This window comes from Thalassophryne amazonica, chromosome 21 (assembly GCF_902500255.1).
Source record: "Thalassophryne amazonica chromosome 21, fThaAma1.1, whole genome shotgun sequence".
Classification (NCBI taxonomy): domain Eukaryota; kingdom Metazoa; phylum Chordata; class Actinopteri; order Batrachoidiformes; family Batrachoididae; genus Thalassophryne; species Thalassophryne amazonica.
The window spans coordinates 26,217,462-26,233,805 of record NC_047123.1 but is presented as its reverse complement, the minus strand read 5'-3'; the positions used below and the strand labels follow the sequence as shown (position 1 = coordinate 26,233,805).

The 16,344-nt window shown below is 40.9% G+C and overlaps 2 protein-coding genes across 4 annotated transcripts in view; one reads left to right on the top strand and one right to left on the bottom strand.

The window, feature by feature from the left end:
- nbas (NBAS subunit of NRZ tethering complex) overlaps positions 1-4,161 on the bottom strand; it is a 309,279-nt gene extending 305,118 nt beyond the window's left edge. For all 3 annotated transcript variants that reach the window (XM_034161663.1, XM_034161660.1, XM_034161661.1), the window contains exons 1-2: positions 4,022-4,161; positions 1,445-1,496 (exon numbers count right to left, since the gene is read on the bottom strand). In XM_034161663.1, the coding sequence (XP_034017554.1) occupies positions 1,445-1,496; positions 4,022-4,114 (145 nt within the window). In that variant the 5' untranslated portion in view covers positions 4,115-4,161. The remainder of the gene's footprint in view (positions 1-1,444; positions 1,497-4,021) is intronic.
- Positions 4,162-4,388: 227 nt separating this feature from the next.
- On the top strand, positions 4,389-15,184 carry ddx1 (DEAD (Asp-Glu-Ala-Asp) box helicase 1). The gene is made up of 26 exons (XM_034161762.1): positions 4,389-4,460; positions 4,581-4,632; positions 4,754-4,817; positions 6,004-6,033; positions 6,186-6,282; positions 6,489-6,536; positions 6,644-6,727; positions 8,244-8,327; positions 8,466-8,542; positions 8,664-8,736; positions 8,824-8,900; positions 8,982-9,096; positions 9,336-9,474; positions 10,309-10,369; positions 10,488-10,586; positions 10,727-10,816; positions 11,108-11,296; positions 12,038-12,089; positions 12,228-12,374; positions 12,535-12,626; positions 12,712-12,784; positions 12,876-12,948; positions 13,058-13,100; positions 13,175-13,270; positions 14,233-14,353; positions 14,533-15,184. The coding sequence occupies exons 1-26, from the start codon at positions 4,445-4,447 to the stop codon at positions 14,661-14,663; spliced, it is 2,223 nt and encodes a 740-aa protein (XP_034017653.1). The 5' UTR covers positions 4,389-4,444; the 3' UTR covers positions 14,664-15,184.
- Positions 15,185-16,344: the final 1,160 nt, after the last annotated feature.

Sequence of the window (16,344 nt, the reverse complement as noted above, 5' to 3'; positions counted from 1 at the left end):
GAGCTTGATGGTGGTTGTACAAGGCTTTTGGGGTGTGTCAACCTACATATTGCTACTTACACAGATTATCAGAGTTGTGGTGTGCAAAGGGGCTGGGTTAAATCTCCACATTATCCACTGGTTGTAGGCATACCATAAATTCAACCAATCAAATAAAAGTATTAAATAATTGCACACTGCTATTGACACGGCGCACTGAAGTGAGGTTTTTCCAGCCAGGAAATGGAGCCGTGTACACGTGCAGAAACCAAAATGCAGAAGAGACACTGACAGCTACGACAGTTGGAATAACTCCAGTAGCACCCAGTGCTATGTTTGAAGGCTGTTCGCTGGCCAAGGTGCATCTGTTTCAGATTTCATTTGAGGGGACATCTCACACAGAAAACCCTAAATGAATGGAAGTACTGATACTAATTCCCATTGCATGCAGCACTTTTAAAAGTAAGTGAAAAACTGTTCACTCTTGCACTCTGACACACATGGAGGGAGAAGATGTTTCTTTTTCTGTCTGGGCTGGTACATGTGATTAGTGTTTGTAATGTGTTTTTGTATCAAAGCAAGGGGTGTCACACATCTTAATGTATAAGTAGTCAACATTTTTGTTTCAAACAATGTTTAAAGTGAATACTGAATCCTCCTTCTTCAGCTCCCGAGAGCCACACTGCTCCAGGTGTAGCCCGTGCCAGTGATGAGGAAAAGCAGCAGAAAAGCACAGTAGACACCAAATTTACTATACTTTTGCTTTCTTCTATGAGTTACTACTTTAATAATTTTTGCATTCAACTCAGTTTTAGAGTCCAAGGATACACTGTTGTGCATTCCTGACTATGGTGGCCTTTCGATACCCGAAATAGCCTGCACTGGACTTTAGAGCAGGTTTTTGCTGAGCTGTAGCACAAATGCTTTCTGTGTATTTCTGATTGTGCACTGTCTGACCATACCTCATTTTCAGACAAACACAGGCGTGCAGACAAGTGCAAACATGGTTAACATGGATAGCAGGTGTAAAAACCATGAACGTGCAAGGTAGAAACTAGGGCTGACATTAAGTGGAAGATTAAGGCAAGTAATTTTTAAAGTCTTTCGTTTCCTTGCTTTTCAGTAAGTTGACTCAATCCATATGCTCAATGCGTAAGCAGCAGATAACTGTTTCTGAGCTCAACGTAAACTGACAGACACCTAAAAGACTGTATGTTTAAAGGCAATTAAATAAATAACCCATCAAGCAACTGTGTGTGCTTTAGAAAAGTAATTATGCAAATGTGACATTGCATTACACAATGCAGTAGATGGTTTTGCTTTGCAGTAATTTTGTATCACACAACTGGATAAACTATATGCAATGACTATTGGCGAATTGTGTTCATGAGACAGCATACAAGATGTATATTAAGTGGTGAAGTACAAATGTGCACAGGAACACAACTTCAAAAGTCAAACTTACCAGTCACTGCTTTTGCAATAAGAGAGGTGTTGTGCTCCTTGCTGCCTCGCAACTGCAATTGGTAGACATGAAACGTGAAGCAGTTAAATCAGAATTCACTCTCCTCCACTTTCACTTTAGTCCACTTTCTGAATTTTGCTTTCAGCTCAGTTGTACTGGTGAAATTAATAATTGATTATTTCTTTACCATATTTCAAAAAAAAAAAAAAAAGTTGAAAACTATTTTCAAAATTGCTTAATAAATGATTTGGCTCTTTATAGGCAAAAACACCTTCCTGATCCTTAGAATTCAGCACAGGGGTATGGCGAAAGAGAGAGACTGAAGCCACAGAGAAGCAGATTAAGAATGGTCTGGCAATGTGTAGAAGTTTTCAAGTCCCCAACCTTGAGAATGTACAATCAGTGAAAATGTGCACACGGCAACAAACAATCGAGCATCAATCGGATGAAACAAGCATATCTGAGTACATCAGAAAGATGAGAATACTCAACCACAGAGAGTATCAGAGATGGGGAAAAAAAAGGAGGGAAGAAAAAAGGAAGTAGCACTGAGAGCAACCGCTGAAGGTACTGGCCAGCCAACTGGACACGGCAGTGGACAAAGCCCAAAAGAAGACATTAGTGATAGATGTAACAATCCTGAGCTGGACTGGTTGTGGAAGATAAAGTCCAAAGTGGCTCATGTGGGAACTGCAGCAGTAAGTTGTAAAATGTCTACAGGAAGACCTAAAGTATAGAGAAGTGCAGACCTCAAACCAGCTAATATACCACACAGAGCCATTACATAGTCCTGACATCCCTTTCCAACAGCAAGAATTTGTTGTAACTATACAACATATGGTAAAATTATAATTACCACATACAGTCAGATCAGTGAGTCATTGGTTCATAAGACAATTTTTGTAATTTATGGAACAATCATGATGTGCTTTAACAGCATAGACTTTTAGTATTAATTTAGTGAGTTGAACAAAAATATTGCATCAACCATTTAGGAATTAGGACCATATAAGTATAAATGCCGATGACTGTATTACATCCTTGGTGGACGTAATTATTAGGCAGTGGTTATTCTTCCGTGACCGAAATTGGACTTACTTTGGCTATTTGTCCGGAACACGCTGTGATTGGTTGAGCGCAATGACGTCATCATGTGACCCACTTTAGCAGGTCACTGGGTTTGTAATATTTTCGTGATGCGTTTTTTTTTTTTTTTTTTTTTTTTTTACTATTTCTAACCCTCTCCCTTCCCCTAACCCGAAACGTAAACCACAGACGCCCCCCATGTCACTCCACATCACTCTCCCTTCCCCTAACCATAACCCTCCGAACCCCATGTCGCCCCAGACAACCCCCTCCACCCCCTGCATCACTCTCTCATGCTCCCATCACTGCGTGTTCCAGACAAATAGCCAAAGTAAGCCCTCTTCCAGTCACAGGAGAATAACCACTTCCTAATTATTAAGAAATACGAACATGGTAGTATGTAATAAATCTGTGTGGAACTGACAGTTCTTAAAACCTGAGTGACAGTGCAAGAGGGAGATTAGTGAGGGAAGCCACCAAGACACCCATATGCTTCTGTGAGTGTGATCGGAGAAACTGTGCATAGTGTAACTTTTGTCTGTTGTATTACCAGTTATGCAATTTAATGATTAACAGGTATAGAGGAGATTTTCTTGAAAAGATGATGTAAAATTTCAGCTAAGGTTTGCCAAAAGGCACATGGGAGATGTCATATGACAACTGAACTGTTTCGCTGTGTGAAAATGCTGATCCGTTCCACTCTACCTTGAAGCTATGACCGGTAATGAAACACACAAAAACTGTAGGTTCCCCAGTCACAGCTACAGAAGCTTGTAGTTTCTTCAGAGTTATCTGGGTGTCTTGGTGGCTTTGTTTATGAGTCTGCTTCTTTCACAGTCACTCAGTTTTTGCAAAGCGCCTATTCCAGATAGATTTACCATACGGTTTATTTCTTGCTGACTGCTGTAAACAAAGCCCGAGACATATTAACTGCTTTGGAAATGTTCTTGCACCAATCCTCTGATGATTTTTCTCAAGAAAACTGGCTGTAAAAGTGATAATGTGTATAAATAATAATCCTTATATTTAGTTTGTCCAATATCTGTTAAGCTCTGAACATGGATGGACTATAAATGGATCAGTATGACCAGGATCAGTATGGACCTGGATCAGTATGAAATTACTGCTTTATGTTGTGGAATCCGAATCCAGGTAAAATCCGGGTCACGATGTGAATCACAAATCTTTTGAGTCCTTGTCAAACCTCGGCGACGTCAGAAATCTCCCACTGCTCTAATGTAAATGAAGTCCGAGACATTTTCAGTGGCTTTGATATGTTCATGTATCCATCCCCTGATTTGTCTTCAATAAACAGGAAGGAAAGAGACGCTGAATGAAGGCATGTTTGCAAATCGTTTGCCCATCATTGTGCTACGTGGCTGTTAATGACAGCTGACTTTTTTGAGGAATTTTCTGCTCGTTAAACAAAATGCTTGACGTTGAGACCTTCACAGCAAACTAAAAACAGGCATGCGTGAACATTTGACTAACCTGAGTGTCCGTCTCCGGCGGCCATTCATTAATAACGAGTAAATCATATAAAATATTTTCATCTTCGTTTTCACATACGGATTCCGCCGCCATGTTTATTTGACGCACCTGTCAATAGGCTACGGTGGCCATCAAGGATCAAAATAGACGGTGATCCGCGCTTCGCCAAAAGTAAACAAAACAACTAAATTCGTCTTAAATCATATAGACTTAGATTTTTATAAGGTCAAACTGCGTTTTGTGGCACTAACAAATTTTACGCTGTTATCCATTGACCGGAACGTACGATTTATTTTTATCAGGTTGGTACGTCACTTTTGCGTCTCGTCTGCTAAGCAAGAGAAGAAGAAGAAGAAGAAGAAGAAGAAGAAGAAGAAGAAGGTACGTCATTTCCGCTGGCTAAGCTAGTTGGTGTTAGCAGCTATGGCAGCGTTTTCAGGTAAGATGCGTGCCGATTCTCTCATGTTTGCGTTGCGTATCGGCTTTATGTGAATTTTAGATTGCCTTTTACAACACATTTGCAAAAATATTTAGTTAAAACGTGTGGTTTGTTGAACAGAAATGGGCGTTATGCCTGAAATCGCTCAGGCTGTGGAGGAGATGGACTGGCTGTAAGTCAATCCACGTCACATCGACTTTCTCTGCACATTATTTTAAAATTATACCTTATGTTGTGTGTTTTTGCTCTTTAAAAAAAATCTTATAAAATGTAACTTGAATTTGTTGTTTAAGGCTCCCCACTGACATTCAAGCAGAGTCTGTGCCCCTCATTCTCGGTGGAGGAGATGTCCTTATGGTAAGTCTGTGGAAAACTATAAAGCAGAGATGACGTTGTTTGCATTTTATATAAAGTAGAGTAGTGCGTAGTTGATCAATGGGGAAAAAACTTAATGGGACAATAATTTATAACTTACTCGCCTGTGACTTCTTCTGCTTTGTCTTTCGGCTGTGTGTCAAATTGTAATTAGTTCCAACTTCTTACATGTGAAAAATTAAAAGCAATTTCGTACCAACCAGACTGTATAAACTTCAGGATTTTCAGGATCAAATTCGGAATAAAATCCATCATTTTCCAGGACATTTTCCATCTGCTCACCAAATTTCATCATCTTCTTCACACAATACTTTGACTCATTACGGGTCAGGATGAGTCCACCTACAGGGATGAAATCCAGCGTCTGAGTGGTGTTCAGCGAACAATCTCTCACTGAACACCACAAAGACCAAAGAACTGGTAATGGACTTCAAGGGGAAATGGGGAGCTGAACCCACACCAGTCTGTATAAATGGTGACTGTATTGAGAGTGTGCACACCTTCAAATTCCTGGGCATTCTCCTCTCTGATGACCTCTGCTGGGCTGCCAACACCACAAACACTTAAGAAAGCACAGCAGAGATTGTTCTTCCTGAGATTACTCAGGAAGAACAATCTCAAACAAAAATTGCTGACATCCTTCTATCGAGATGCCATTGAGGGCACACACCCTGCACACCATATGTTCAACCTCCTACCAACAGGCAGGAGGTACAGGACTGTAAAAACATGGACTTTCAGATACAAAAACAGCTTCTTCCCACAGCCATAAACACATTAGAATGGACACTTTTTTATGATAGCACAATTAAATCATCACTTTCACATTCAGTTTCCTTCATAAAATCTGCGAATGGATATGTGAACATAATATGTCAGATCATGTTGGACTGGAATAGAGAAGGATTTTCATACAAGAAAATGTATCAAAACTAAGATTGGCAAATGTGACAATGTATTCCTTATCTCAGTTTTATCTCACTAGGAATTGAACATTTTAGCATTGTGGACCATATTGTTAGAGCATTTTATAGACTGAACACTTAATCAGGAATGTAAGTGCCGATAAATATAAAATTTTATTTATATAATAACACTTTATATAAAAATAATAATTTAGAAGCCCTAAATATCTGCACACCAATGTTTTTTTTTTTTCTTTGTACAGGCAGCTGAAACTGGTAGCGGTAAAACGGGCGTAAGTACTTGACACCTATTTGTCTGTGATGTATTGAGATATTCAGTAGAAACTTCACATCTGCTATTGTTTCAGTTTGTTTTTCATCAGCTCTGCCAGATCAGGGAAAATATCTTAATGCTAACATTCACAATTGCCCTCATTATAATCAGGCCTTCAGTATCCCAGTGATCCAGATTGTGTATGAGACCCTAAAGGACCATCAGGAGGGAAAGAAGGGAAGAGCTGCTATCAAAACCGGAGGAGCCAGTGAGGCATCTTTAATATTTGAGACTTTTAATATTTGAAGCTGTTTATTGATTCAAACTGAAATGTTTATAACATGGTGCAGAATGGTGTTGTGAAGCCCTATTTATGCACTAGTTTCTCTTGCTAAATCTGAATTAGTCTTCTCCCCACTTGTAGTTCATGTTTTATCCCCCCATTTTTCTTGATGTTAATTTCCCATACGTTAGTTTTCAACACCTGGCAGATGAATCCTTATGACCGCAGTCCAGCCTTTGGTAAGAAAGAGGTTTGGGAACACTAAGCATGTCATTCCATATTCAAGCACAGGAGGGCACTCGGATGTGGTCTGTGCTTAATCTGTCACATATTTCTACCTCTCCAGCAATCGGTCCAGATGGCCTGTGCTGTCAGAGCAGGGAGTTTAAAGAATGGCACGGGTGCCGCTCTACAAAAGGTGTTACTAAAGGTGTGTAAATCAGAATTGCTGCTTACAGAGTTCTTATGAGAGGAAGCAAATCCCTCAGCCTTGTCCACACTAATATTACAAAGTCGAGCTGATTGTATTTCAAGGCTTTTGTTTTGTTTTGCATTTACTCTGCAGTGGTGCATTGATTGTGAATCTAATCCTCCCCTGGGTGAGGTGGACCATATGTAGGCTTTGGAATGGATCATGTGTGTGCGTGTCTGTCTCTGTCTGTACCATCTGTATTTGGGTATCAACACCTGCTCTGTGGAATTGCTTCATATTTGGTGCAATGTTGGACCTAATGTGCCAGTTTAAAAAAAAAAATATAAAGCTGCTTTTGTTTTCTTCTCTCAGCTTTTTAGTCAGTCATTTAGTGGCTTTATTTCATAAATGGTATGATGTTAATGAATGTCTGTGGCATGATGTCCAGTATAATTGATGGCAGTTTTTTTTTCTTCTTCTTAAATTGATAGCACAGTATAAAGTGACAGGAAAGGGGGAAATTGAGAGAGGGATAGCTATCCAACAGGTGTACACACCCAGGAATCAAACCAGAGAGCATTGTGAACGATAGTTTGTCAAAGTTCATACTGTGAATATTGATAATAAACACTTCAGATTGACCCTCGGTATTAAAAACACAGGATTTTATGCATCCAGTTTGAGCTGTGCATCAAGTTCAATCGTCAGCCGCTGGTGCACTGTCTGCTTCACAGCATCCTTTCTCAGGATGGCTAACCAGCTGCACTGTGAAATTTCCAACAGCCTTGCAAATGCATGCTGGAGGGGGCATGACAAAGTCCTCAGTCAACCAGTGTTGTCATCCCCGCCCCACTGATGCACTTTGGACAGCATACTATAGCCACCAGCTAGGGTCCTTCCACCATTAATATATTCTGCACATCAGCTCAGAGGAAATTAGTATATCCAACCTGGAGATGCTAGACAATTCAAAATAATGTTCAATGAATTGTGCTATGCAGAAAATAACACAAGTCCTGCAGGTCTTATATACAGGAATGACTTGAGGAGCTACAACGTTTCTGTAGAAACACTATTCCAGCCATGAGGACTGAATTAGGTTGCTCAGTATGTGGGAGACACTGTTGCACAAATGGAAGCAGCTTCACCAGCAGTCATCATCAGACACAGTGACATCCATCCATCCGTCTCTTATGAATTTACATAAAGCTGCTGTCAACTGCCTGGAGCTGATTCACTCAGAATTTAAAGTAATCTCCAATCATTGTGTGACTAAAGTGGACAAATGCAGCTCAACTATAATAAGATGCAATATTAAATCATTGGAATGCTTCATTAAAAATAGACAAGCTGCTGCTCAGAGTAATGAATGTTGTGATTCAAATTTTTAAACGCACTAAAATATTGCCCTTGGTTGGCCTTACAAACTCATGCTTACTTGACTTTGCAGAGGACCATTTGTGACGTGAGTGGTGCATTTGTTTTTTTTCCTTTATCGCTCGGTTTTGTGACTTTTGTCCCCTTCTGTGTTCAGGGAAATATTACTACGAGGTGACCTGTCACGATCAGGGTCTGTGTCGAGTGGGCTGGTCCACCAGTCAGGCAGCCCTTGACCTCGGTATGTGCTCGTGTCTACCATTAATCTCGACACTTAAAGCTAGGAATCGATTTCGCTGACAATGTGGCGCTTAAATTACCCTGCTTTGGTTGCAGTGTCATTTCAGACATTTCAGTTTTCTTATTTTGTTTTTCTTAGGAACTGATAAGCATGGTTTTGGTTTTGGTGGGACGGGAAAGAAATCCAACAACAAGCAGTTCGACAGCTATGGAGAGGTAACAGAAAACCTCCTTGAAATGAATGATTCAGTCAGTCATGACATTATTGAAAGTGTTGGTTGAGGGTTTTTGTTGTTGTTGTTGTAATCCATATACACCTTTTCTTCCTTCATTACAGGAGTTCACCATGCACGATACTATTGGATGCTACCTGGATCTAGATAAGGCCCAAATTTCCTTCTCCAAAAATGGTGCAGTTTTTCCATCAGTGTGATACAACTGGAAATGTTGGTGAACACTTCCTGCTCATCTTCACTGTTCCCATTTTCTGATTCCAGGTAACGACCTGGGTTTGGCTTTTGAGATTCCTCAGCAGCTGAAGAGTCAGCCCTTCTTTGCCTCCTGTGTGCTCAAGGTATCGTTAGAGAGCAAATCAAATAAAGGTAACAAATAAAGACGTGCTTTGAAAATTGTTTCTTGATTTCTCCGCTCACAGAATGCAGAGCTGAAGTTTAACTTTGGAGGGGAAGACTTTAAAAATCCCCCTAAAAGTGGGTTTATTGCACTGGATCAGGCGCCAGATGCCAATGCGGTCAAATCCTCTCAGACAGGTGTGTTCACCCAACTTTATTTCAGTTCCAGCATGCTTATAGCTGAAAAACTAACTTCCAGATCTGATTGTGAGATGAAAAGAGTATAATTTTTTAATATTCAGACAAAATAAAACTGGTTGACACTTTTCTACTGACATGAAGGAATAAGACTGCTACATTTTTAGCATTAGCCTGGTACCACAAATGCGATGTTGTGTGTAGATTTTTGTTGATTGGCTGCCATCTCTGTTGCACAGGTTGCGCAAAAGTGAGCCAGGCGAAAGCATCGTCCAATGCGCCAAAAGCGCTGATCATCGAACCATCGAAAGAGCTGGCTGAGCAAACCTTCAATAATGTCAAGCAATTTAAGAAATACGTGGACAACCCCAAACTCAGGTATCATCAGACTGTGCAAACATCAACAACCAGTGGCACTCAAACATATCCATATTCTGCAAGTCTGTGCTCATCCATCCATTTTCTTCCGCTTTATCCGGAGTCGGGTCACGGGGGCAGCAGCTCAAGCACACACACCTCCCCCAGCTCCTCCGGGGGAACCCCAAGACGTTCCCAAGCCAGCCGAGAGACGTAGTCCCTCCAGCGTGTCCTGGGTCTTCCCTGGGGCCTCCTCCCGATGGGACATGCCCGGAACACCTCTCCAGCGAGGCGTCCGGGGGACATCCGGAAAAGATGCCCGAGCCACCTCAACTGGCTCCTTTTGACGTGGAGGAGCAGCGGCTTGACTCCGAGCTCCTCCCAAGTGACCGAGCTCCTCATCCTATCTCTAATGGAATGCCCAGCTACCCTGCAGAGGAAACTCATCTCGGCCACTTGTACTCGCGATCTCGTTCTTTTGGTCATGAGCCAAATCTCATGACTATAGGTGAGGATCGGAACGTAGATCGATCGGTAAATCGAGAGCTTTGCCCCCCTACTCAGATCTCTCTTCACCACGACAATCCGATACAGCGACCATATCAGTGCAGATGCTGCACCGATCCGTCTGTTGATCTCATGCTCCATCCGTCCCTCACTCGTGAACAAGACCCCGAGATACTTAAACTCCTCCACTTGAGGCAAGGACACTCCACCGACCTAAATCCACTTTCTTTTATTAGTTTTTTTTTATTTATTTATTTTTTTTTTTTAAATTAAACAAAAAAATTGATGTTGCTTAAACTTCAAACCAGCAGATGGCGCCAAAATGTTAACATGAGTTTGTCTGTGTAGAGAACTGTTGGTAATTGGTGGTGTAGCAGCCAAAGAGCAGCTGTCTGTTCTGGAACAGGGGGTAGGTGATGCACACAGTCTTCACACATGCAGTGCGTATTGCACATCACTGAATTTAAAGTTGAACACTTTCTGACTTTTTTTTTTTGTTGTTCCGTTCATTGCCTCGTGGTCATTAGGTGGACATCGTAGTGGGAACGCCAGGCAGACTGGACGACCTCATATCTACTGGCAAACTCAGTCTATCCCAAGTCCGCTTTCTGGTCTTGGATGAGTGTGTACGTGAAACACAACTGGAGGATTAGAAAACAAAAGTTGTGATTGTCGTAAATGTGTTGGTTTGTTTTTAACACGTCTTATAGTTTCTTTGTATTAATTCCCATTTCCCACTGAAACCTGGTTATCGTGTGTCCCTCAGGACGGCCTCCTGACTGCGGGTTACACTGACTTCATCAACAGGATCCATAACCAAATCCCTCAGGTTACCTCTGATGGCAAGAGGCTGCAGGTAACACTTTAGTGCATGTAGCACCAGTTTTTGTTTAAATAGTGCTTGCTTGAGTTCTCTAGCCAAGTTGCCAGATTGCATTCTGGGTGAAATCGAGCATTGCAGCAACATTTGTGTGCTGTTTTTAAATTAGTGCTATTTGTTTTTTTTTAATTAATGTACTGCAATATTCAGAAATGAAATATAACAGCGTTTGTGGATAATATGTTGCAACTGTGTTTATGTTTAACATGGTGACAGTTGAGTTTTGTGGGGGTCTGAAAAAGCGAGTCAAATGTTTCCTCCTTCCAGGTGATTGTGTGTTCAGCCACACTACATTCGTTTGATGTGAAGAAACTGTCGGAGCGCATCATGCACTTTCCCACTTGGGTGGACCTGAAGGGCGAGGACTCTGTTCCAGAGACCGTCCACCATGTGGTTGTGCCCGTCAACCCCAAGGCCGACCGCCTCTGGGAACGCCTGGGCAAGAACCATATCCGAGTGAGTCCACAACACTGCATTCTCTGATGTCTAGTCTAAAAATAATCAGTTTGGTTTATTTTAAATTACTGCAAAAATTTAGACTGCCATAAAGTCTAATGGTCTTTGCTGTGCTTTTGCTGTCAATATGGTCTAGCTCACAGGTCGCAAACCAGTTCCAGAAAGGGCTGAGAGGGTGCAGGTTTTCTGTGTAACCACCCACTCCAGCAGGTGATTTCACTGATTAACTGATTTCACCTGCTCAAAGTGATGTTAATCAGTGAAATCACCTGCTGGAGTGGGTGGTTGCACAGAAAACCTGCACCCTTTCGGCCATTTCTGGAACCTGTTTGAGACCTCTGGTCTCACTGTAGAAATTGTCATACGGTGCTCTCTGCGGGGATCAGATTAAAGGGCACAGACAGCAAAGATGAACTGCAATCTTCCAAATAAAGTCTTCGCTCTGTCACCGACTTTGAGACAAAGTGAAAGTTTAGTAAATGGTGTTGCTTGGACAGTGCCTCCGGTTAAGTAGTTTTAGAAACCCAGTGTGGTTATGTGTACATATGAGCTGGTTTTACTCTTTATTTTGGCAAACTCTGGTGTAGTGGTGTTGCTCTTTCTAAGTATTTCAATCGGGGTCAGTATTCCCAAATGGATTTTGAATAAAAGATTTGTTTTGTCGATAATTTCAATTTGGGTTGCTTGAGAAGTGGTTTATTATTGAGTTCTCAAAGTTTTTATTATGTTTTGCTTTCATAGACTGACGAAGTCCATGCCAAAGATTACACCAAACCAGGAGCCAATACACCAGGTAGCCACCAGATATGAACAACAATCAGTAATAAATGTTTTAATTTGCCTTTTAGTCATTAATGTGGGCCTGGTAAGTAGAAAGTGTGTGTGTGTGTGTGTGTGTGTGTGTGTGCACGCACGCGCGCGCACATTTCAGAAATGTGGTCTGAAGCCATCAAGGTGCTGAAGGGCGAGTACACAGTGAGGGCCATCAAAGAGCACAAAATGGACCAGGCCATAGTCTTCTGTCGCACCAAAATCGACTGCGACAACATGGAACAATACTTTATTCAGCAAGGTGGAGGTGAGCACCATCAAAAGTAGGAAATGTGACTCAGAATTATCAAACAATCTCTTCTTTTAAACTCTTTGAGCCAAAATAAGATAATGGCCACTTCATGTAAATTGTCTTAGTTCTTCATGAAATATTTCAGAATCCTTAAGTTATTGTCCATTTTCTTTAGGTCCAGACCATAAAGGCCACCAGTTTTCATGTGTCTGTCTCCATGGTGATCGTAAGCCCAACGAGCGAAAAAATAACTTGGAGCGCTTTAAGGTTAAAAAGAAATAAATCTGAACATGTAAAATTTAATGCCATATGATGGTTCTTACACACTTTTTGATGCGTTTTGTATTTAAAGAGAAAAGAAGTGAGACTGTTGATCTGCACTGACGTGGCTGCCAGAGGGATTGACATCCACGGTGTTCCTTACGGTGAGAGATGTTCAGGTGCTGTTCACCTGCCCCATCTCGGCACTGGGCGTGTGTTCAATCTGTTTTTTGAACTTTTAACTCATTTCCACAGTGATTAATGTGACACTACCTGATGAGAAGCAGAACTACGTCCATCGTATCGGTAGAGTGGGAAGAGCAGAGAGGTCAGGACACCTAATGATCAAATTCAGCTTCATTTGAAACATAAACCTCTGTCAAACATGCATAATGTTGTAAAGAAAAGTGGTGTATCAATTCCTCTCGTATTTGTAGAATGGGGCTGGCTGTCTCTTTGGTTGCCATGGAGAAAGAGAAGGTAAGGTTAATAGACATTCACTGACTTCTGTGTTTAATAAAGTTTGGTGTCAGCATAACTCTCCATGTGTGCAGGTGTGGTACCACGTTTGCCCGAACCGAGGCAGAGGTTGCTACAATACCCGGCTGAAGGAGGATGGGGGTTGTACCATCTGGTACAACGAAAAAGAGGTGAATAGACGCACACAACTAAATCTCTTTAAGTCATGGGGACTTGCTGTCTTTAGCTGATGTTGATCCCAGCACATAAATGTTCTTGTGAAAGAAACAAGGTTTATTTTATTTATTCAAGACCCAAGTGATGGGAAATGGTGTTATTCATTAAGTTCTTTTTCTTTGTTTTTCACTCACCTGCTTAGAGATATATTTTTTGCTATAATATAGAAGGTGTATCATTCTTGAAAGTGAATGCATTCATGGTGAAACCCCAAATGAGCAGTGAAGTTTAGCTTCTTATTAACATAAGTGAACACAGTCATTGGTTTAGATCCCCTGAATGATAGGGTTGTAGAGTTCAGGAACTTTGGTGCCTTTGTTGGAAAGAAAATGCTTGGATTTTTGAAAGATATTTGTAGACACCCTGATTGCAGCATTTGACGAGTTTGAGTGTCTGGGTTTGTAATTGTACTGTTTGAAGACTAAGATCCAGGCTTCGAATGACTTCCTGTATCTGTATGTGATGGAAAAAGTGTTGACCTTGTGGAGAGATTCACTTATCTTGGCAGTGACCTTCATGTCTTTTGGTCCTCAATCTTTGAGATCAAGAGACCTGGGAAGAGTTTATGGAGACATGAGGTCCCTGAATAAAGGTGTCAACACCTTTGCATGGTGACAAATGTCATGGTTTTTTTTTGTGTTTTTTTTTTTGTTTGTTTCCTGGTGCTACAGGTCTTGCTATGTGACTGAGACTTTGAATCAAAGGCTAATGCTGAATGCATGATACCATGTTTAGAGGATCCTTAGTTACAACTGGAATCACTTTGTCAAATGAACCGTTACTTAGATTCAAATGAAGCATACCACTTGCACTGCACTCGACCTGATACAGAGTTAGGACTCAATCCCAACATGTGCTCAGGTCTATTACCATATTTCAAAGTTGAATGACCTTTTTGTTATCTCTGTGATGACAGCTCCTTTCAGAAATTGAGGAACATCTCAAGTGCACCATCACCCAGTGTGAGCCAGACCTCAAAATACCTGTGGATGAGTTTGATGGGAAGGTGACTTACGGTCAGCGGAGGGCATTAGGAGGTATGTCTTATCCATGCTGGCAGCACAGTGAGATGACTATTAATGATCCTAATAACTTTAGGTATTAGTTAATTTGTTAGTGGTACAAGAAGTCTCTAAAATTGCCTTCATCTATTTTAGCTTCGGTGAAAGTGCCATGGTAAATGTTAGCATATGTCTGGTGTCCCTTTTTTGTTTAGGTGGTAACTACAAAGGTCACGTAGATGTGCTGGCCCCAACAGTCCAGGAGCTGGCTAATCTGGAGAGAGAAGCCCAAAGCTCCTTCCTCCATCTAGGATACATGCCAAACCAGCTTTTCCGGGCCTTTTGAACACACCCCAACAGGAAAAACACTGTTGCAGACACTAAATCAAGAAGTAATATTCAGTATTCACTTCATGCTTATTGATGCCATGACAAAAATTTATGCCATAAACTGGACTAACAATATTTTACTGTGTGCCGATGTACAGGATTTCTAAAATGAATTGGGTATGTAGTTTCTTATATGGAATTCCATTTGGCAGCAGGACAGCATGTCTGCATTCAGAGTGTCATATGTCAAAGACCTTTGTTGCATGGTTAGCCACAGGTTTTGGGCATATTTGAGATTGAATAATAATAATGAAAAAAATTAAGGACTTTAGTTTTCTGGATGATGTGACAGAATTAAATACTTAATTTTCTCTCTGCTGGAAATGTGAAACAGTAGATGTTTGGATTTCCTGCTGGAAATTAAAAAAAAACAAAAAAAACTTGTAGCCTGTATGAGTCTATAGTAATACATCAAGCAGTTTCAGTTTTTGAGTATTGTCTTGAGTTTTCCTTAATAAATGTGCTGCATTCATGTTTTTGTGTGAATGTGTGTTGCTTTTTTTGATCAGACAACAGGAATGTAATTGCAGGACAATAGCAAGGAAAAAATACAAAAGCTATGAGTAATACAACTCCCATTTGTTTTTGATTAATTTAGTATTTGTGAATGAAAACACTACAATTACTTGCTCTGTATTATTCAATGTCAGAAGGGCAAAAGTGGCAAAATGGTTTTGGAGCAGTTGATGTGTTTGAATCCCATTGACCACATGATTTCTTCATTTTAACACTAAGGTTTTGAAACACTGATATTATGGTTTTTAAAGTTTTTGATGTTTCGATTTTGCTGTCACTACCTGCTTTGTTCTGTAAATTGTGGATAAAGTTTATTTTGGCTGCAGGTATGGGATACATATCCCAAAACAGGAATTCTGCAGGCACAGAAGAAAACGGATATTTATGCACAACGGGAGAACAGTTTAAAGTCCCTTTGGGCAGGGTTGGAGAAGTGAAAACTAACTGGCCGCTCTGTTGGTGCATCAGAACATTCTGCCAAGAAAGTGCCCTTAAACTAAAACAACTTTCTATTATTTATTTGATGCCTCGCTCAAATTAGCCTGTGTTGAGTAATGAAACGTATGCATGTGATTATTAAGTACAGTGTGGTCCATTTTACTGGGGACTCATTTTTAAGTTTTCTCCCACTCTTCTGATCTGGTTTGGGGCACGTAAGATGTGATGAATTCTGATCCGTAGGAAGAATCTAACCATGTAGACGAGTGACTTTCTGCACTTCTCCTTGTCACACACCGCTCCCTTCAACTCCCTCACAGTCTCCATGCTGCTGACACATAGCTTCTTTTCATTTCCAGAGCAACTGTGTGGAGAACAGAGCTGATTTTTTTTTTTTTTTTTTTTTTTTTTTTTTTTTGGGAAGTTGCACTCCAGATTGTGATTAAATCCAACAGTGGCACAGTGGGCACATTAAGGTCTTTGTCACCAAAGCTGAGGTTAGTGTTCTGTTTGTCCTTGAGGAATGTGTACTGTGAATCAGCAGGGATATCTGTGGTCAAGATACTACACTCCTGACAGGGACTGCCTTTACAGTCTGAATTTCCCCACAGCCTCTACTGCCCATATAGCCAGCAATGTAAGCTAGTCTACTTCCATCATGATCAAAGGCATGTGCTGCTGAA

Excerpts from the sequence above, each read along its gene's own strand:
- ddx1 (XM_034161762.1), top strand. Across the intron at positions 8,543-8,663 it reads AGTTCGACAGCTATGGAGAG|GAGTTCACCATGCACGATAC; the intron begins GTAACAGAAAAC and ends CCTTCATTACAG. Across the intron at positions 13,271-14,232 it reads TCTGGTACAACGAAAAAGAG|CTCCTTTCAGAAATTGAGGA; the intron begins GTGAATAGACGC and ends CTGTGATGACAG.